Raw genomic sequence first — 22,811 nt, 5'->3', positions numbered from 1 at the left:
CAATTAACAGGTCTCCAGGTCTAATTCATCATCAACGGTCCAAGTTGATCGCTACACGACCTATGCAGATTACCATGATATGTAGCTTGCCTATCGGTCTCTTAAAAAGGCAAGACTTAGCCAAGCATATTCCATGAATCTTAAGGGAATATTTCTCCATTATTGTAAGACTAGGTAACACTCTGCTAACAAGTTCAACGAATCTGGACACTATAATTAACTCCTTAATTCTCTTTAAAAAAGCAATGTTCTAAAAATCCCCGTCTAGATGTTAGACTGTTGGCCACCGCCCCGATTAATGCCTAGACGTTTGAAAATTAAGAAATGGCGCCTAGACCTGCTAAGGCGGGTCGCCTAGGCACCAGCCTGGCCCACCCAGACCCGCCTAAGCTGCCTAGGTTGCAACTCACTTAGATAGAAAATAGATAACTTTCCTTTTGCATTTTATTGTTTCCAATAAATTGTAAGATACTTATCGAACACTTAAATAAACACACATTATATGCTTGCTTCTCATGTTTTCATTATGTTCCAATACTTCATAATATATATGTCATTCTATTTTCTAGTTTTTGATGAAATTATATATATTTTAAGTATAAACATGCACTTATTTACACGAAATACAATAGATTTACTTAAATCTATCTAGTCTGCCTAGGCTCTGCCTAGTCGCCTAGACGCTAGGTCCCAGCCCGTCGCTCGACTAGCACCTAGCGTCTTTTAGAACCTTAAGAACCAAGGTCAGCCACTTTATTATGGTAATCAAGCATTCTCAACACATTCTTATTACTTCCAGCAATCTTTTTGACTTAGACATCGAAAGCCCCTTGGCTAGAACCATATTTATGTTAGTCTAACTCTATTTGTCTCTTTTCTTTGTGTGCATAGACTTTCATCAATTCAATCAACGATAGAAATTTTCTCCCACACTTATCTTTTTTATATACACACACGCACACACGTATGTTTACTATAATAACCATGAAAAAAAATGCATCCAAAATTACCATTATTAAAATACAAAAATTGATTGCAAAATATATGCTTTGAGTATTTAATTATAAAAAAGTGGAAGTTTTCGGAAATTTTTGTTCAGAGTAAGTTCAGAATATTTTGGAAAAATTTGAATTAGAAATTCGAAATTATCAAAATTAGTTCAATTTTCTAGAAAATATTCAGATTTGGAAGGAAATGGAAATGCTATATCTCTTTGATCATGGTACGGGTTCATATTCAAATTTTACTGTCTAAACCAGAAATACCATTCCAACTTGTACCCCTAATCTATCCATTTATCTTATGACATTTGGTATACTAGTACCGTGTAGCACACTGAAATCTCTCTCGCAAAGTGGTGGAAAGCTTCTATACATCGAGAAAACATCTCTCCTTACGTGATAAGTGAGAAAGAGAGAGGTCAAGTGGATTCTCGGAATATGAGAATATACAATAACCACAAAGTGATATCATAGTGATCAAAGAAATGTCTTTTTTTTTTTTTATAATGGGAAAAAGTTATGTGATCATGCAATAATATGACTTGTGGATGCTTTATCACATATTTATTGAGAATTGTTTTTTTAACTTTAAAAATACATTTTACACTCTTTCTTAATAAAATAAATATTAAAATTTTAAAGTGTAATTACCTTTCTTTTATTGATAACAAAAACAAATATAAAAAAATTGGCAACCCAAAAACCAAAAATCCAAGCCTCCCACCCATAGATTATGTAAAAATAGGCACTATACAAATTTTTAGAGGTAATACTAGAGAGACTAAATTTTTTAAATCAAATTTGCAAACCAAATGACATGATTATTAATTATTTGATTATTACTTAAGCATTAATTAACATACTAATTTTCTATCAGTAACACATTATTTGGTGGCACATGAATTTATTAAAAAGGGAAATTTTTTATTATTGAATCAATTCATCTAGCTATGAAAAATGATGAAAAATTTATTATGGATAAAACCCTTGGTATTTCATTAGTTATCTCCCTAGCAATAGTCAATCTTTAGACACACAGCCAGCAACCCCAAACCCTAGCAATAGCGGAAGTTAAAACATTAGTCAACGCTTTCCCTGAAAGCGTGACATCAGCATCCACGTCACCTTGCAGTCTCTCTTGTCCCATCTCCTCTGCTCTCAATGGGGCCCACACCCCTTACTCTTCTTCCCTTTAAGTACCCCCACAATGTCCCGGCCTTCCATCCACTTTCGTAACTCTATCCATCTCTCCAACCTCTCCAATATTTACCGCACTCATTAGAATATAAACTCCCAAAACCCTCCTAAACTCCCAATGTACGGTCACAACAGCACCGCATTCCCATGCGCCCCCGATTTTCAGTATCATCAGGGCTCGCATGAGGCTCTTCCACTGCAGTACCATCACGACCACCTTGTCTCCGCCGAGTTCAGCAGCAGCTGTAGCAGCGGCTGCAGCAGCCACGGAGCCTCGCCGATCAGCAACAGGGCTCACGAGTGCTACGGAAACCCGGCCCCAAACCTGATTCAGCGCAGCGTCAGCAGCCATTCACTGCAGAAGACTCGCGGGACCCACAAGCTGGTCTCCGACTTGCTGGAGTCAGAGACCGTCCCGGTCCGCCGGGTGTATAGCACTGGGGATTTGGATTTGCAGGTTCGATTACATCGAGAGTTCTTTAGTTTGTTACTTAGTTGCTTCATTAAAATGAGTAAGGGTTTGTTTGGATTTTCTTTTAAAATGACTGAAAGCGTTTTTAAAGAAAATGTTTGTTGGTTCCAAAAGCACGTAAAGTGCTTTTTGCAAGAAGCACCGGTTATGTGTTTCTTTTAAGAAGCACTTTAAGTGATTTTTTAGAATATACATGCATTTTTACTAGGAATTAGTTCTAAAAATATTTTCAACAAAAACGCTTTCAGTCATTTTAAAAGTATATCCAAACAAGCTCTAAATGCCCACGTTTATTTCTTATCCGCCATTTTGCATCGTTACATTCACAAATACTAATCTCCATGCAAAGTAAGTTCGTAGTTTCATACTACACCGAAATTAAGAGAGCCACGTTTATGTTAGTGTGCTTTGTGCATGAGTGCTTTTTTTAAGGTAACATTCCTAGCAGGTTATATTATAAGACAAATACTCATGTTCCGAGACTATTATTATGTTGGACCGACATAATTAACATAATTTCCTCTATTCAATACCAAAAATTTACATGATCATTGATTAATTATTCTAATATACTTTTATCAATAATGTTAGGGAAATCAAATTTGTTAACTAAATGATGTGTCACAAATAGAAAATAAGCATATTAATCAATACTTAAATAATAATTCAATCATCAACATCCACATAATTTGATTTACAAAATTTGATTTAAAAATATAGTCTCCTTAACATTACCCCTACTGCTATATATATCTGCCTGTTAGAAGTGGGGCTTAGGCTTGCCCCCTACTTTTAAAGTTTAGGACTAAGAGAATATTTTCCGTAATTGCTTCCCATGTGTTACCTGTGGGGTTGTAGGGTTTTACTGGAATTAATATAATTGTGTGTTTTTGTGTCAAAACATTGTGGATGCATGCAGACGATCAATAGCATGCATAGTAACGGGGTGCAAGTGGTACAGCACTTGCAATATGGTGGTTATAACAGATCATCAGAAAGTAGTCCGCTGTCGAGTGAGAGCAGTATGATAATAGAAGGGATGAGCAAAGCTTGCCCGTACAGTCCCGAGGAGAAGAAAGAGAGAATTGAGAGGTACAGAAGCAAGCGCAACCAAAGAAACTTCAACAAGACCATAAAGGTCATACCACTATACTTCAGTTAATTCACTATTTAATTATTTCCTTTGATTTGCAAATTACTTTGTATCCCATAGTATACAACAACCAATCAATTCTCCTTAACTACAAATTACTAATATATATATTGACAAGACCCTACCAAAAGAAGTTTTTTACACTCATGTCAAACTGTATTTTTCTTAAAAAGGAAAAGACCTTAAATATAAAAGCCAAATATTATATATATCTTTCTCCTAGACTTCTAGTTGCTAGTTGATCCACTCGACCCACTAGTTCCACTTTAAGATTTTATATATATGGTAGCCTAGTTCTTGTTGCTTTTTGGCACAAGATTTTTCACACATTGATTGTATTACCCATGTAAATTTAGGCTACTTATACTCCTTGTGCCTACTATATATGTATGATTCCATGCTTTGCGTCTGTCACATCCTACATTTTTTCAATTTCATCTCAAATAGGGGAAAGGATATGGTAGTGCATGTTTGACACTTGAGTTTTTTTTGGAGCTAGCTAGCTTAGCCTAGCTCTATAATGGACTAATTGAGTGGTTGTTTGAAAATGAATGAAATGACAACTAAACTGTAAACTAGTAGAATGACTTGTGCATGGAAAAGATTAAACCTAGATTCTACTGTCTTTACTCCATAAGCAAGATTTAAGTGGCACTCCATGTACTTAAACATTTGAGTGCGCATAAATTATAAAGCAATCATTTCTACGTGCAAGTAGTTAAATGAGTGTCTACTGTAATGAATTATTTACGTAGTTCATCATGTATGTATCATTTGAGTTTATTTCTGTGTATGAATAAAATAACAAGAGATATATGAGGTATCATCTCGTGTAACGGAATATGTTTATAATTTATTCTTTATACAACTGATAATCTACACTAAATTTAAACATTTATCTCAAACATTCTCTTCCAAAACTCTTTATCTTTCTGCTAACCAATTTTTTATTCAATGTTATAAATTATTGCAGATCAGCTTTCTTCCATTTTTATGTCTTTGCAGGTCCTATTAACAGACGTTCAACACTATCTTACACTTGGACGTCTGTTTGAACTTGTAAACTTTCCCAAGATAGAGTGGTATTGGTTTTTTTTACACTTAGATCATCAAGTACTTTTACCTGGAAATTAATGTTACACATGCCCTAAATGCAAAAGCATGAACCATTTGATTGAACAAAGTGACTAAGTAGCAACAAAACGTGTCTGAATTAATTAACCACTTCTGCTGGATGAGTCCTTTATATCTTAAGAAAAGGGTACCACTTTTCCTTATGTCAAATAATTAAACTTACAGAAGTAAGGGCACCTTGTTACTCTTTTAGATATCACTACATTTGAACCTTAAACGTTTAATTTCCTTATTTCCCCTTTCTTTTCCCTGAATAAAGAAGCACTAAAACTTAGCATTATTTCTGTATTCAGTATGCTTGTAGGAAGACATTGGCGGACAGCCGGCCGCGCATCAGAGGCCGGTTTGCTAGGAACGACGAAATTGAGAAGAATTCAAATGTTCAATGGAGCAACATGAGTGGGGAAGAAGATGAGGAGGAGGACGATAGTTGGATCAACCTTCTTGATGCATTTTCTTCAATCGAATCTAATTCCATAATCTAGCTAGCAACATAGGACCACCTCTATGTCCCATGCCTGATGTTTAGCAAGTAGCTAGGCAAATTTGGGGCTGCTTGATTTGAACTTTAATTATTATTATTATTATTATGCAGAATGCAGTAATTTAATTAAGCGCTATTTAGCTTGAAGTACTAGTTCATGTAAATATAGGTGATTGTATTGTTAAACTTGATGACAATGTTTAAGAGTTTAATAAATCAAGGGTGAAGTTTTAGCTTCTACATAATTAATTAAGGTCGTGCTCAAGCTTCACTTTAGTGTTTCCAGGATAACACAGTAACAACTGATTGGAAAAGATGAAAACAAAGTCATTTTCTTTGAGAAAGAACAGAAAAAGGAGCGATTAAGTAGGAATGGTGACAGCCACCATCTTATTGACTGCGAATATGTGACAGTCACCATCGAGTTACATGCAGTGTATATAAGCACAAAGTAGCACACGATTTCTACTTTATTTTCTTATTCGGTGAAACTTAATCAATCTCTAGGACCACAAAACTCTCAACTTTATGTTTTTTTTAGGCGAGGAATGAAATTACTGGAAGATTTAGATAGGCACAAGCCCAACCAATATGCCTAGCAAATCAATCAGTCATATCTCATATATTATCTTCTATGTTATTTGAGGCGAGGAATGAATCAGTTACTTCACCACATGCAAGTTTCCTAGTTGGTAATTGGAATGTGATCATCAGTTACATCACCAGGTGTACAGTATGTCTCAATACACACGAGAGTCATCATCGACAAAGAAGGAAAATGGGCATCATAAGTACTTATCGTTGTCATCTCAATCAACCTCATATTTTCGAAAAGCAAAGAGAAGTTTAATCTATTCAACCTGCCAATTAGTAGTGTACACATTCGTCAACATACGAGTGAAGTCCATAAACAAAACCTATGCATCTAACTAGGAAAAAAGACTCTTTCAAGTCTATACATACAAGTCAATTAAAGTGTTTTTAGACAGTCAAAAATGTTTCTGACGTTGCTTGACAAAAAAAATTAGTAGTCAGAAAAAGTACATGAATTTTCACTAAATTTTAACATGTCATTAATATAAAAGTGCTTTCTGAAATATTTCTTATGATCAAAAAGCGCTTGTTACACAAGCAATTCGAAAAGAAGTCTTGGCTATATTTTAAAATTAGGCTTTTCATTATACGCTTATAAAACAAGTCCTTAATTATGAGCTAAGCTTTAAGACACCGACCCAATAACACTAAAAGCTAGAGCATGGTCAAGGCTCAAGTAGCTCCATAATCCACTTGCATCATCTTTACAAGTCATACACCACTTCATTAATTTGTTTACAATTAAGGCCAAATTTTATAACTAATCTTTATGCTAATCATTTAGTCGTTCATGTTACTGAATGATGCAAGGTACTTACTTAATTAGTCTGTTTAAACATAATTTAGAATGATTAGGATCTCAATTATCCCGCCTTTTCTTTTAACCAAAGGCTATATATGGTTCTTGAGGCAAACTCTAGGACGGCGCTCTTCATTTTTTGTCGGCCGCTCGTGGTTAAACCATTATGTCAAACGAGGAAAAACACACATTGATTTAAAATAATATCTCATTAGACTTGATTTAAAATAATATCTCATTAGACCAGAGATATCAAACTTTCAAACTAAAATTTAAATTTTAACAACTTATGTCACACTTTGACATCTTTTAAAGTTTTGTTCTCCAACCGATATGTCAAATTCAATTATTATTTTATTATTTTATAAAATAAATTATTAAACTAATTAAAATTTAATAAAGGACATTTAAATTTTAATCAATAATCTGTTAACATTCTTTGATTGAAAAGAAAAAAAAAAGTATGATAATTGCATCGGTCAACTCAACATTAATTATAATAAATGATTAAACTAATTAAAAATTAATAAAATACATTTAATAATTAATAAAAAAAACATTTGAGGCTGCTGTCAAATTTGACAACAACCTCTTTTGCTTCCAATCCATGTCATCGCCACATAGGATTTGGCACTTCGGCTGGAGAATATTAATGTGGTTTTTTTTTTACTGTTATAGCTGATGTGTACATTTTGGCATTTCTTTTGGAGATGCTCTTAGGCTTTAGCTCCAATACAGGAGTTGCCACTTGCTAATCATTTCTATTGGCAAGTACACTTGTAGGTTGTGAGATCAAATCTTCTGCTTCGGTGTAGCCTCTTTATGACTCTAATTCTTGATTGACACATGTTAAGTTTATAACAATAAAATTAAGAAAAATTAAGAAAAATTAAGTTTATAAACAAGTATCAATCAATGATTGATGTCACAAAGAAGCCATACCCATTTTGAATTCAGAAGATTCGATCTTGTAGGTTGTAGCCTGAAAAGTTCACTTAACACTATATATTTTGGGCAAATATTTGAAAATTGAAATTTCCTCTATTAAATTTGTAATTTGTGAAATTTCCTCTACTAAATTTGTAATTTTCCTATAAACGTAAGTGCCTAACACTTTTTTATTTTATTTTTATCAAATAATAGATTTGTTAGATTAATGATCGACGAGATTTGAACCCACGTTGTAGTGCATGAGTAACACCTCTCTTGACCACTATGGTAGAGAGTCGACACTTGTTTGATCGTTTCATTTGATCACGCAGTCTTTAGTCACTTAAGTGATTGGATCTAATTCAATAGTCAGACATATAATATATGGTTCAAACCAATATTTGATAACAATAAATTGAATATCAGAGTGCGCAATGAACGAGATTACAAAATAATGGGAATATTATTAAACTAACGAGAATGCCGAAACGGCTACAAAACCCTAAGAGGCTACATTGTGACTAACTTATTCTAAACTGAATAACAAGCATGCTATTTATAATAAACTAACCCTAACCAAAAAATGTAAGAAACCGAAACCCTAATGTTAACGGGCTAAGCCCAGAAAACCAAATATTCAAATAAACTAAAATCCTAATATTTTCCAACACCCCCCGTCAAACTCATGACGGTTTACAACATGGGTTTGCAAACAAGCAGATGCGGACTGGCTCCGTTAGGCGGACTGGCAGGCATGCAAACTTGACTTGACTGGCAAACTGGCAAACTGATTCTTGATTCTTGACTTGATTCTTGATTCTGATTGGCAAACTAGTTCTGGTTCAAATTGGCTAGTGTTAAGAGTATGGAAAGAACCCGTCTATAAACGGACGAGATTTTCATATCTCAATTCTAGCAACGAACAAACAAACACAAAACTATCACTCGAGTGGTCACAATTCAACACTTGAGTGACGGTCACAAAACAATTCCAAAGAGTATGCGGGCCTAAAACAAACGTAAACCATATGTTTTTTCTTTTGCCCATGCGGGGGCCTCAAAAACTCCAAACAATTTTTTCTTTTTCCTTATTTTTTCTCTCTTGTTCTGTTTTTTTTTTCTTTTCTTTTTCTCTTTTCATTTTGTTTCTAGACTGGCGGATACAAACGCCCAGATTGTAGCTGGATCTAGTACAAGTTCATGGGATCTGGGCTTGCGAAGATGGTACGACAAGGGTGCAGCTTCAGTGGTTTTGACAGGTGATAACAGGGAAATCATGGATGCAGAGCAACATTGGCAGGTCAGGTACTAGTGCGGGTCAAGTGCGGGTCGAGTGAGGGTTGATTAAGCGGTATGGTAGTGATGCGGAGATGTGAGTTGTTGCAACAGCGGAGGATCATGCAGGTGATTGTGGGTGCGGCAAGCAAGTGGTGCAACGATGGCCTATTGCTGAATGGTTCACATATGGACGACGGAGGTAGACCTACGAAGGCTGGTGGCTGGTGTTTCGGGTATGTAGGGATCTGGGGTGGTGCGACTTCCGAGCAAACATGTTCAATTTTTTTCTTTTCAAAACTAACACTGAAAACTAATATCAAACAAACAACATGGATATCTATTAAGAACAGATTAAATCTCGAAAGATTAAACATGCTCTGATACCAAGTTGAATATCAGAGTGCGCAACGAACGAGATTACAAAATAATGGGAATATTATTAAACTAAAGAGAATGCCGAAACGGCTACAAAACCCTAAGAGGCTACATTGTGACTAACTTATTCTAAACTAAATAACAAACATGCTATTTATAATAAACTAACCCTAACAAAAAAATGTAAGAAACCGAAACCCTAATGTTAACAGGCGAAGCCCAGAAAACCAAATATTCAAATAAACTAAAATCCTAATATTTTCCAACACAATATTGATCAGGTTGATTCTTGTGAGATTATAGTCGGACAGTAAATGCATAAAAACATAATCATATAAAATACGCTCAACGAAATTCATTTGGTTAAAATTGATTTTGCTAGGTAATTAAAAAACAATGGTGTTTGAATTGGTTGGTTGGGAAAAGGGAAAAGGCCAAGCTTAAATGATGGCGATCATGGTGGGATGATTCAGAAGGAAGACAAGAAGAGTCTTGTCACCACTGTGATACCATTACTTTTGATAAAGTAAGGCAACTATTATCAAATCAAGATACCAGAAAGAAGTGCAACGGCACATGAAGAGCAGTAACAAAATTTGAGAAAAATTACGAAGAATCTTTTTAAGTAAGACTCTGCACATATATTTTGTCTCAAACACTACAAAATATTGTACAAAAAATATGAGATGACAGAAAATTTATAAAAAATCGATTTTGAGAGAGTCTCTTTAGCAATTCTCACAAAAATTTGTAGACACACAAGGTCTACGATTCTGAATCTTTATCATGGCTTTTGCATTAGCTTCAAGATATCCAAATGCTAGAGAGAGATCATTCTCTTCACACCACCCTATTCCTACACAGATTTTTCTGATTAAGCTCAAAGAAATTCAACACAAATCATTTAACGAATCAATTAAATGGTTGTAAATAATGTCTTCGTGATTTTATTTCTTCAATTTTTTTATAAAGATGATTTATAAATGAAAATCTGAAAAATAAATGATACGAATTATTGAAATAAAATTCAAATGGATTCCTACAAAGTGTGTCTCAAATAGGGGTTAAAGGTCCCAACCTCTGAACTACAATACTTTTGCTGGCCGCCGTTCTATGTGATTATTGCGAAATTCCTTTGGTGCCCTTTTTCGATTGAAAAGTCACCAGGAGTATTTTTACTGGTGTCAAAGGATCGCAGGATCTTTTTCCTAGGGATTCTAAGAATTTCGTGATTGTGTTCGTTCATCGTACATTATATGATCAGTTTTTATTTAAAATTTAAAATTTAAAATTCAATATAAATAGTATCAAACGAAAAGTGATCGTACGATGTACGATAAACGGATACAATCACAGGATCCCTCAGGTCTCCAGGAAAAGAATCCGGTACTGGTGTCCATTTAAATGAGGGACATGAAGTTCCATGTAATTTAGGTTAAATTAGCTAGGAATGCACTAAAAGAAAATTCTACATTCTAAAGATTTTTCATATGTTACCTTTCAAGGTGTTATTTTTAAAACTTTTTTTTTTTTTGTCAATGAAATTTTTTATAACAAAGTCCAAAAGGACATGGTATAAAGACTCTGTAGACAGAGGTTAGAATTATTTTCTATCCCATATATGGGGTATGTATAAACATGACGTCACTTATGCATTCAATGCATGAGTAAAAGTTCCTATCTATACTCAAACAAAAATTACGTAGAATGTGTCTCAGCCCAAAAGTTAAGACCCACACAAAATGCCCAAAAGTGACAATACAGAAGTACCTAAAAACCGTAAAGGGGGATTCACCCGTGCCTCCTCCGCCACATAGTTGGTGGAGACGACCAGTGAACAGAATATCCATAAAACTAGTTCGCAAAAAGCTAAACTTAAGCCCATCTTCGTCTCAACCCCGGTGAAAGGGAGCCAAACTTGCAGATCAAGAGAAACCTTGCCCATTCCAGTCACCATAGTTCCCGTCCTCAACCGAAAACACACACACAATAGGCATCTAAATGCCCTGATCCAAGCAGAAACAAAAAAAATTAGGTGGTGTAAATACCTAGTCATAGAGAGATGAGAACTGCCAAATCTGGAAGGATGGCTATGACGGATGTGAGAGGTCAGAGGGTTGATTCTAATATATGGGAGAGTTTAAGCGAGTCCAAAATCATGGCCCAAAAGCCCCAAATTAGAGGTGTAATACCTTGAACAATGAGCAAAACGCTCGGAGACAAAGGAGGGAAAATGAAGGAAGAGGATAAAGAAAGGTTGGAAGGGTGGCTGCCACCGGTCCCGAACAGAGCTGGCGGCCGACAGGTGAAGGGGTATGAAGTTTGGAGGCTTTTTTTGAGGTTTAGGGATTTAGCGAAGTAGGCGAAGAAAGTTCTTAGAAAGAAAAAAAATTGTAGTGTTTCTAATAAAATTTTCAGCATTCGAGATTAACTCTGTAATGTTTGACTAGTTCATTGGTATTGTATGGTATTTTTTCTAACAATGGAGTGTGAAGTTCCTTGGGACTTCAAAAGTCCCTCGTTCAAAACTCATACAAAAAAGAATGAAAGAGATGGTTCAGCAAGGCATTGTTTGGCACGGTGGACTTTCATGCACTGGAAGGGAAAGTGGGCAGGTCATGTTGGTCGGGAGTTGCAGGGTGTGAGGTCGAGGTGGGGCTACAGATCCTGCTCAAACAAAGATCGGCTGTGGGAGATGAGAGTAGGAGGTCTTTGTGCAGAGAGGATGAAGGAGCCGGATTCACCTGCTCGGTCTTACAAGGTCCTTGCTTCGCAAAGTCCTTGCACGCTTCGCTGCACAAGATGACTTAACGAGCCACTTTAAAAAACACGAGAACTGCATAGTCCCATATAATTGAGTCTTGCGTTACAATAGACACAGGTTATAGATCTTATACCTTTCATATATTACGATTGACAAAGAGAATTCTCTCCATATAAGATTCCATACAAACAGGGACAAAACTGATACCAAGGTCAAAATTTGGGAAAACGAAAATAAAGAAAGCTAAATAGGCAACAAGCTTCACTCACCTTGTTCACATATGCCGAAACTAATTTTTGATAACTCACTATGTCGATCGATAACATAGAAAAATCATCGCAGTCATGCCATCTTAATTTTTCTTCTTATTTCTCCGCACTTTCTTGAAAGGTACAATATGCAACAATCGCTTAAGAGGAAGAAACTTCACTTGATGAGGAGTCTTCCTTTTTGGTCTGGATTTCCCTGCATAGATGTATAAGAAACAATTAAGCATTACTGCAAAGATGCAGATGAAATCGGGCAGACGACATAGAAGGTGAAAACTGATGTAAATTTACTAAGAATTAACTTTCCAAAAACAAACGTTGGAATTCAATAGATAGCTAAAGAGACAAAATCATTCAGATGAATGATTCATTGAGCAACGAAACTTCTAACAGTCAACCCTTTGCAGCTAAATTCATGCAGAAGAATGAACTTGTATGTAAAATTCATGTTTTTAGCTGGTAAGTCGTTCTCTATGAAATGGCGACATAATGGCACAATGGACAGTTAAAATCGTAAACGGAAGTCCATCAGGTCAGCCAACCCAAACAGATTACTAACTGTAACAAGCCCATCTTAAGAACAAAAAGCACCCATATCCAAGCAGATCAGAACACTTAACTACCACATAATCAAATGAAAAGAAAAGGCATTGACCAGAGGACATGCATACTGAAGAAAATTAAATTGTACCTGATATAGATTGAACCGAGTCTGGATGGTTAATTTCAGTATCAACTTTCCCATTTTCGTTCTCTTCCATAGTCACTTCCATTGACCCATGCCTTGCAACTAAATAATCATCCATTGCAGGTGCTGCCATATCATCATTGGACTCCAGAACAGGAACCTGATTTGCAAGTACAACTATATCATCTCCAGATTCCCTGAATTGATCCTTTTCTGAAATATGCAGTGATGATGAATTCAAATACAGAGATTTTTCTTCTTTACTCTTCACAATTTCATCCATCACATCAATTTGTGTATCAGAACGATCCACACACAAAGCCTCTTCACTGTGAGGAGCAGGAATATCTGATTCCTGGTAATTTGTGGAAACTTCAACTTCAGAATTAGCAGTACAAGCAGCATTTAATCCAATGTCTAATGCTTGAAATGTTAAATTATCATTAGGTGGCACAACATCCAATTCACGATTAGTCACGCACTTCTGTGATTGCAAATCATGAATTTCGTTCAAAATCAAATCAATATTCCCATCTGTACCATCTGCATTGTTTGGTTTTGCTTCAGAAGTTAATGTAGGAGATTTAATTTCCACAGCACCAATACAAGCATTCGCGGTATCACAAGAGGAATATAATTTCTGAGGATTTTCACAGTCAAACATTTGTTGGTCCACAAGACTATCACACAAAGAAGATTGACCTGATTGAGGAAAAGAAGCCCTATCAGGTTGTTTTGGCACTCCAGCAGTCACAGCTGGTTGCTCAACTGCCTCAGAAACAGAAACGATGCTTTTACAAGTAACCATTGATTGAGAGACAACCACATCATTGCCACACATCAGATCCTTGACTTGAAACCCAAGTGATGGCATGCTGTCAATGACCGAAGCAAAATCAATGGCTTTAGCAGTTTTGGATACTTTGTTACTAGAGGTACTGAAAGACTTTTCCAAATCAGCTAATACCAAATCACCTTCACCACTAGAGATGGGATCCCATTGAAACGCGTCACCAGACCAAGGTTTGTTCTTGTCAGTTTCTTGATCTGATGACAGAACTTCAACTCTTATGGTTTCCTTGAAAAAGTGTTTTTTTCTCACAGCATTAGCTACTAGAGTCCTGCAAGACATTAACTGTAAGAGTTTGGATGTGTTAAACATCAAATCTTCAAGACTGAGATTTATGAAAAGCTATCATACCTACAATTTCTTGATATAGACACTTTAGCTCGCTCCATAGAGAGCCCCAGTAATGACATTAAGTTTGCAACATCATATGGCCCCCTAAATTCATTTGCAGTCGGGGCAGCACTGCAAATTATTAGATTCCTTCCTCGAGTCCAATCTACCAGTAACTGAAGAACAATACAAAAATGATGAGTAGTTGCATCCATAAGAAACAAACAATATCCAAACAATTACACAATAATCATGTTACAGTGAATAGTTTTTCCTGGCTGTAGTGTGCATGCGCATTACAGACCAAAGAAATGCACCACATAATAGTAATACATTAGAACCATGTTAAATATCTTAGAATCAAAGTATACTCAATCCACATTCATTTCCAAGAGAAGACATTTCGGAAACTAATAAACACGGAAACTATCCATGAATTCTATATCACTGATGAAAAAACTGTAAAACTTCATTCCGAAGATCATTTTAAAGTTTGGAAAAACTAGAACGCTGTCACATAGCTTGAGCAAAGAATGCTTTCAAAGACTGATGTGCACACAATGCAAGCATTTTAAGGTCAAATTGTACTCTTCCCATTAAATGACACCACAATCTGCCATTATAGCATCTCCATACATAAATCTGATCGAGGGTAAGTATCTTTCACTAGTAGATCATCTGCACCCAGAAAGTCATATGCTTTGGGAAAAAACCTGTACACTTCCGAAAAAGGTTTTAATTTATCAAAATGACACTAACCGACTTTATACGGAATTGTAGTTTTAGTTGACCGTTTGCATAATACTAATACAAGTCCAGTAGTCAGTTGTGTAATGTCATGCAGAATATGACCCTTCAACATTGTCTCGTGGAAAGTAAAATTTACCATGTCACAACGTTCTTGTGAGATTTAATTTTGGGAAAGAAAATACAAATCATTGCTGCCTATTGATTTGGATATGAAATATCCATATAGTAATTTCCCCTTACAAATTCTCACCTTAGCATTGGTTATTATTTGCTTTCTGGCTTGAACATCGGCAATGATATTCGCATATGTGATCTCAAAATACAATCCGCGCTGCATAACCGATAAATATAAATTCTTTATCACCTAATTCAACAATTCCATCAAATATAAATTGAAAAAAAAAATGAAGCAAGCAAATTCAAAGATCAAACCTCCATTGCAGCTTTAACCATGGGCATCTTCAATCGAAACGGCAACTTCTCCGAGAAATCAATCGCAATTATATCCACCTATGAGAAACCAGAATACACACAAATCATAACTTTCTTCCTCAACTTTCCGAGCAACCAAACACAATGTTAAATTTCAGAAATTCAAAAGCATGAACCTCCAATTTCTCACAGGCGAGGTCGAAGGCGGACTGATTCAAGGGCTTGACGGCGACCAAATCGTAAGTCTTCAGAACCGGGTTACCGGAATTAAGGGCCTGGGACTGGGCAGGGGTCTCGGCGCAGACGGTGAGGCGGGTGTACTGGCGGAAAGGGGAGGAGCGGGGGACACCGAGGAGGTCGCGGTGGAAGTTGACGGAGGAGTGGAGGAGAGGAGAGTGCTTGAGGAGGGAAGGAAGTTTGAGGAGGGGGATGGAGCAACGGTCGTGATCGGACATGACGCCCTTCATCGTGCGGTTGTAAGCGATTCCGGAGTAGCCGAGCTCCAGGGCCTTGGTCACCAGCTTGGCACGTGTTGCTGATGATCGGTCCGGTGGGGAGGGGTCCGTATAGGGTATGCTGAGGTCGAAGAAGGCCATGAGTGGAGGGGAGAAGCGACGGTGGAGTGAAAGATGTGCGGCAGTTGAAGGTCGTTTATCGGTGGTTTAGGGTTTAAGGAAAGGGATGAATTCGGAGGCGTTTGGAATTTTTTATGCCCCACCTTTTTACGGTGGAGGAGGCTTGCAAAAATAAAAGGGGGTTTTTAACACAATACTTACTCATTTTTAATGAAGAATCACATTTATATCTTTCATTAGTACTATTTATTATTAAAAAGAGCTTTTCATTATAAGAGAAATTTTTTTGGATTTTTTGTTAATTTTTCTAAAATAAAAAGGATTAATTAGGTAACCGTGTCAAATTCTTTATGCCACCTGCCACATATTCATAATTACCAAAAATCATTTAACAACCGTCTTCTTGCGGTTGCCATAAATAGGTTCTGCTGAAATTATTGGCTGGTTCGATTGGTAAATGACACAACCAATAGTTTTCAAATAAATTATAAAAACAACAGCTCAAGATCATGCATAGAATCGTAAACAACAAACCAGAAAAGAGAAAACAAAGTTGTTGCTGCAATTTTTCAATTGATGATAAGCCAACATAATCATGACTTAACAAATTAAATTGTCTAAATTCACAAACTCAAAAGTCTAACTAATATAATTGTCTAAATTCAATTGTAGCAACTAATACATAAACAAAAAATTCAAAACTCAAAGTATAGTTCTGGTTATAAGATCCCTTTGTTATCATCCACCACCTTCCTCCTCCCTACAATTCAACCCAACCAAACGCCGCCCTTGATATGCACGCGCATCGTGCACCAAAGCGCAACGCCACCCACGAAGGTGGGATCGTAACCTCTCTTTGTCACTTCTCTATGCCAATCGAGTTTAAGAAGAGTCGGTGACATGCCTCTGTCGTGAATTCGTTCGATCCGTGAACAGGAGAAAGAGAAGCAATGAAAGGAGAAGAGAGAAGGCAATGAACATAGGTTGGTGGAAGCGTTGCCCTTATACAATATGAAATAAATGAACTCGCTAAAAACCTATTAACTAACGAGGTAATTTATGACACATTTAGAATTGTTTAAAGTATTTTTAGATAAAAATATTTTTGAGTTTCAAAAGCACTTGGACTAGTACTTCTTGCAATGAGCACTTCAAATACTGTTTTCAAGATTCAGTTGGATTTTTTGCCTTGGATTGGTACTAAAACATTTTCACTAAAAGTGTTTTTAGTAATTTTAAATGCACTTCCAAACGAGTCTTAGTGTCTGTTTCATAAGACTATTTTAAGAAGGGTAGTGCTACATACACCAAATTCGTGTTGTCTCAACTATATTCTCTCTTCCTCTTCATTTTTTTATCATGTAAAAATCATCTGTTTTTATAAAATCGACTTAGCTTAAGAGAAAACAAAATTTAGAAAGTGTTTTTGCTTACCACACAAATTGATGTTAAATAAGTGAATATAATATACGTGTTATACTACTTGACATTTGTTATGAACAAATGAGTGAGCTAAGCTTCATAATGGACTAGGAATAATGTGGTTCAATTCGCCTTTGGCAAAACTCAAACATAAGACCTCTCACTTACAAGTGAAGAGGAATACCATTAGACCGTAGTATTAGACTTTATATATTTCATAAACAACTAAAAACACTAACCTGAAAGAATCCATAAATTATGCTCATTTGATAAAGTACTCGAAGTTAACATGGCATGTAGGAAAGATGAACCATCTTTGATAGAACCGTGCGGAATAGGCTCAACCATGGACTTCTCCTTCGGTGGAAATCGTATTGGAATCTTGCGGAATAATGTGTTAGTTGACCACAATCATCTGCACACTCAACACTCCCTTATACTCGAACTAATGGGGCGTTTATTTAAGTTTTATGTGTGTTGTGAGCAGGGACTTTAGCCTTGTATTTATATGGACTTAACCCTAATCAATCTTCCCATAATAATGTCATAGGATTCCTTGCAATCCAAGGACAATTGATACACCAAATCTCATTCCAAATAGGATAGAATTAGGAGCCCTTATTCCCCAAGGAAATCCGGAATATATTAACTTTACTTGGGGTACAAGCTATAGCTATTAACTAAATCCTAATCTTATTTATATTCCAAGCATTCCTAAATTAACTGTGTAGACTTATTAACTGTTGGATTATGGTCCAACTTCCAACCTTCTCCCACTACGTCAAACAGTTAATTCAAAAAAGATCTTTAATGAATTTATAAGCAAGATTACTTTATTGGCCAATGAATTTAGTCAGCTAATAAGCTTCCTACAAGCTCTATCAAATAGAGTTTACTTATCTAGAACTATCGAAGACTATGAACTTGTAGTATCCATGAGCTCTTATAATCATTGAAATAAGCTCTCCATTCACATGAAATATACGTCACATATTTGGTAGTTAAGTGAATCAAAACCTGAATTGAACGCATCAATTCATTCACTTATTGTCCTCCTTATCAATCTTTATAAGATTGCCTTATGCTTCCTATGAAGCTCATAAACTACAGAACCAGCTTACTTTTGTGTCTAACAAAATTGATGACACAACTCTTTTGCAGTTTAAGACATTCGCTGCTATTTTATGTGTTCTGAATTACAAAACCCGTACAAAACTCAATCCTCCTAGTACTTAGAACGCAACTAAAAAATACACCTTCACTACTTTTTGGAATTCACAACATAAACTGAAGATTAAATCCATACCTTAATACAGCTTGTAAATTTTGTTGCTTCCTTATTGTCATGAATCACAAACTAAACTAACTAATAGCTGCATAAAACCTTCACAGCTTAGTAAATTACAACAACCTTATATGAATGTGCAATGCCAACTTGGATCCTCATTCGATTAGTCATAACCGGCCAGAATTTCAACTATATATATAAGAACTGAAATTTAAACCCACATTCATAAATCAAACAAGTGAGGCACATATCAACATAATTAGCTAAACATCCCTTATGACATAGGCCACACATTTAAATTGTTCACCCCACTAATCAATTATATCTTACATTGAATGCGAGAAACAAATACCATAACCAGATGCATATAATCATCAAAAACATGTTATTGCACCTTACACTTAATCATATTATACAACAATGAATATGTTAAGCCAAATTCGTTTAGCAAGTATAACTTCATGTCAATTCTTTCAGTCATTACTTCCAAATAATATGTACCAAACAACTTAAAATGCAATTGTCCTTACAATAACTTAACCAAATAGTATTAATCATGTATGGTACAAGTGTTAAAACAGGAGAATACTGTCATACATGCTTACAAATTAAAAAACAAATAGTGGAAAAATTATAGGATTGCAAACTAGACAATCCTAACAAAATCTAGAAAATTTCAATTATAGCATGCATCTTTTTTCCACAAACTCAACTTTAAAATTCTAGGGAGAAACATGCAAATATAAAACAGTTTCATACTAAAAACTTTACAAACGTATATTAGCATAAGAACAACTCCCACAGATCTTTAGAACTTAGCATGTGTGACTTAGATTCAATGAGTGTGAAGCCCAATTATTTGTTTGTCAATTCTCCCACTTGGGGAAACACTCATTGCATTTGTTACTCTGAAAAGCATATACGTATTTATTTGTGCTAGTATAGTATTTCCCAAAATATATTTGTAAAGTAGTATACTATACCAAAAAAGAAAACCAAGATTCCAGCTTGACGAATTACAAAATTGACGTATAATTGATTTGTCCCAAAACCACATAGACTATACAAGAGACATTAAATAGAATATGAAATTGTTCTAAAGCTAAAAGATAGCTCAAATTTTTCGACATATAAGAAAACAATGAAAACTCCAGTTTGGACTTTCAACTGTGCAAAGTACACCACCAATAAGCACGAATTTTTCTAGTGTGTAAGTAGACATATATATGAACAACATATCCAAATTTGAAGTCATTATGGAGTCATTCAATCATTCGTTTGGTAAACTCAATTGAAACAATGAAAACTGTCAGACTAGACTTTCAACTGAGCACGAGTTATTAATAAAACCCCCATAAATAAAATATACAACCAAAAATCACAAACTTTAGCAGTCTAATAATAGACATATATTTGAAGAACATATTCAAATTTCAAGTTATTTGGTGATTCATAGCTCAGTCTAGTAACTTTATCAAATTGTCATGAATCACAAACTAAACTAACTAACAGCCGCATAAAACCATCACAACTTAGTAAATCACGACAACCTTATATGAATGTGTAATGCCAACTTGGATCCTCATTCGATTAGTCATAACTGGCCACAATTTCAACTATATATGTATAAGAACTGAAATTTAAACCGACATTCATAAATCAAACAAGTGAGGCACATATCAACATGATTAGCTAAACTTCCCTTATGACATAAGCTACACATTTAAATTGTTCCTCCCAGTAATCAATTATATCTTATATTGAATGCGAGAAACAAAATACCATAACCAAATGCATATATTCATCAAAAACATGTTATTGCACCTTACACTGAATCATATTATACAACAATGAATATGTTAAGCCAAAATTCGTTTAGCAAGTATAATTTCATGTCAATTCTTTCAGTCATTACTTCCAAATAGTATGTACCAAACAACTTAAAATCCAATTGTCTTTACAAGAACTTAACCAAATAGTAGTTAATCATGTATGGTACGAGTGTTAAAACATGAGAATAGTATCATACATGCATACAAATTCGAAAACAATAGTGGAACAATTATAGGATTGAAAACCGGACAATCCTAATAAAATCTAGAAAATTTCAATTATTGCATGCATTTTTTTGTCCACAAACTCGACTTTAAAATTCTAGGGAGAAATATGCAAAAATAAGTTTCATACTCAAAACTTTTACAAACGTATATTAGCATAAGAACAACTCCCACGGATCTTTAGAACTTAGCATGTGTGGCTTAGATTTACAGATAAGTCAATGAGTGTGAAGCCCAATTATTTGTTAATTTATCAATTCTCCCACTTGGGCAAACACTCATTGCGACAACCCATCCCTAAAATTTCTTTTTTATTTATTTTAATCGAGGGAATTAACGAAAATGCTTAGAAGCAAGGATTTTGATTGCTGTTGACCATCGTCTAAAGGAATGTATGACTTATCCTTTTGGTGTAATTGTATAGTATTTTTTGGTACGAACGCATAGGTGAAAGCCGTTTGCGAGTTCGGATTTTATCGATATAGTTATGGATGTTTGAAATTCGTTATTCGAAGTTTAATTATAAATTAAATTGAACTTCCATCTTGTGGGAGTGGTAACCAATCAGTTTTTTAAGGGAAGGAAAGGGACAAATCAATAAAAAGAAGGGTTGACCAATCAGAATTGAAAAAAAAAAAAAGGAGGGGGAGGAAGCCCAGCTTTCCTGTCCATACACCCATGCACCCACCCAAGCTAAATTCTGGCGATTTTCGCCATTTCTTCCATCAAACCATCACCATTCAACACCTGCAACCTCTTCCACAACCTTCCTTCTTCCATCTTCACCCAAATTCGTGGGTTTTTAAGCCCAAAATCACTAAGAACAGTGCTGGAGCACCGAAGGTGTTCGGAATCGATTTCACCTTTCCAGTGAGTTTCATTACTCAACACCACCCTCAATCAATTCCCCTTGGACCCAAGAACAAGACCCAACCAGTTGTAGGGGTGTAGGAACACCGAGGAAGAAGAATCGAAGCTCACCTATTATAGGGTTTCAGACGGATCTAGGGGAATTTGAGGTGTTTCTCGACCAAATTGGCCTTGGCCACATGTATGAAAGTTGTTCCTCTCTTTGAGATCTTCATTCCTGTACATTTTGGTAATTTTTAGAAATAGTTGAATTTTCCGGCAAGTTGGGGCGACCGACCGCCACTTGCGGCGGCGCGTGGGCCGAGGTACCCCTTGACATACCTAAGTTAAATTTGATACTCCAATTCCATATGTGAAGTTCGATTGACGAAATTTCAGTCATTTGAACCTAGTTCCATTAAGGCCCATCACTTGAATATTATAGCAACCGACGATCCGACCGTTGGATCGTCACCAAACTTTATTTCATTATGCTACATAATATTTGATGACCATAGAAACTTACAGATAGGGAATCCCATGTACAGATTTTCCCAAAGTGGATTTGTAAGTTTACAAAATAAAATGTTGATCGCCATTTGGTTTTGGCAATTGGCGGAGATCAGATCGTTGGATCGTAATGAAACCTTAGGACATTATTCTAGAAACATAATGTGGATCCTTGGAAGTAACGGATCGGAAATCCGTGATGTAGATCTTCCAAATTGAATTACGTAGGGATGTGTTTTTGTAAATTATGTATTCTATCGGTAAGAACTCTGAGATGTGATTTGATAATTGTTCTAGGCAACGATGGTTCGTGATGTCTCGATATTCGTGCTAGGGAGTCATAGCGCGGACCTAAGGTGAGTGGATCTTTTCCTTTCTATCATATATTATATATATATATATATATATATATGATTGACAGTTCCACAAACGTTTATAAATTGATTATTGCGTATAATTACTGTGATTGCTTTGAAGTACTAATGTGAACTACGAATGGTTTGATCCCTGTTTAGGGTACGTATGTAGTCTAACGAGACGTTAGATGTAGCCATACAAGAAGTGAGATTAAATAATTGAGACAATAGCCTTGTTTAGGGAATTGAGTAAT

The 22,811-nt window shown here is 35.6% G+C and overlaps 2 protein-coding genes across 2 annotated transcripts; one reads left to right on the top strand and one right to left on the bottom strand.

Annotated features, from left to right (window-relative positions):
* Positions 1-2,231: 2,231 nt before the first annotated feature.
* LOC126590762 (zinc finger protein CONSTANS-LIKE 3) lies at positions 2,232-5,690 on the top strand. Its single transcript, XM_050256265.1, has 3 exons — positions 2,232-2,655; positions 3,590-3,808; positions 5,251-5,690. Exons 1-3 carry the CDS (start codon positions 2,317-2,319, stop codon positions 5,440-5,442), a joined length of 750 nt encoding a protein of 249 aa, XP_050112222.1. The 5' UTR covers positions 2,232-2,316; the 3' UTR covers positions 5,443-5,690.
* Positions 5,691-12,299: 6,609 nt separating this feature from the next.
* Positions 12,300-16,240, bottom strand: LOC126590761 (protein GAMETOPHYTE DEFECTIVE 1). Its single transcript, XM_050256264.1, has 6 exons — positions 15,677-16,240; positions 15,501-15,578; positions 15,319-15,399; positions 14,340-14,494; positions 13,142-14,259; positions 12,300-12,646 (listed from the first exon to the last, which is right to left on the bottom strand). The coding sequence occupies exons 1-6, from the start codon at positions 16,094-16,096 to the stop codon at positions 12,534-12,536; spliced, it is 1,965 nt and encodes a 654-aa protein (XP_050112221.1). The 5' UTR covers positions 16,097-16,240; the 3' UTR covers positions 12,300-12,533.
* Between the last annotated feature and the right edge of the window lie 6,571 nt (positions 16,241-22,811).

The sequence above is a fragment of the Malus sylvestris genome, chromosome 11 (assembly GCF_916048215.2).
Source record: "Malus sylvestris chromosome 11, drMalSylv7.2, whole genome shotgun sequence".
Classification (NCBI taxonomy): domain Eukaryota; kingdom Viridiplantae; phylum Streptophyta; class Magnoliopsida; order Rosales; family Rosaceae; genus Malus; species Malus sylvestris.
Note: the sequence above shows the minus strand (reverse complement) of the source record. Positions and strands in the feature narration are given on the sequence as shown.

Excerpts from the sequence above, each read along its gene's own strand:
- LOC126590762 (XM_050256265.1), top strand. The coding sequence starts at position 2,317 with ATGTACGGTCACAACAGCACCGCATTCCCATGCGCCCCCGATTTTCAG. Across the intron at positions 2,656-3,589 it reads CTGGGGATTTGGATTTGCAG|ACGATCAATAGCATGCATAG; the intron begins GTTCGATTACAT and ends GGATGCATGCAG. Across the intron at positions 3,809-5,250 it reads ACTTCAACAAGACCATAAAG|TATGCTTGTAGGAAGACATT; the intron begins GTCATACCACTA and ends TTCTGTATTCAG.
- LOC126590761 (XM_050256264.1), bottom strand. The coding sequence starts at position 16,096 with ATGGCCTTCTTCGACCTCAGCATACCCTATACGGACCCCTCCCCACCG. Across the intron at positions 15,400-15,500 it reads TGGTTAAAGCTGCAATGGAG|CGCGGATTGTATTTTGAGAT; the intron begins GTTTGATCTTTG and ends TCGGTTATGCAG. Across the intron at positions 14,495-15,318 it reads AAATAATAACCAATGCTAAG|TTACTGGTAGATTGGACTCG; the intron begins GTGAGAATTTGT and ends ATTGTTCTTCAG.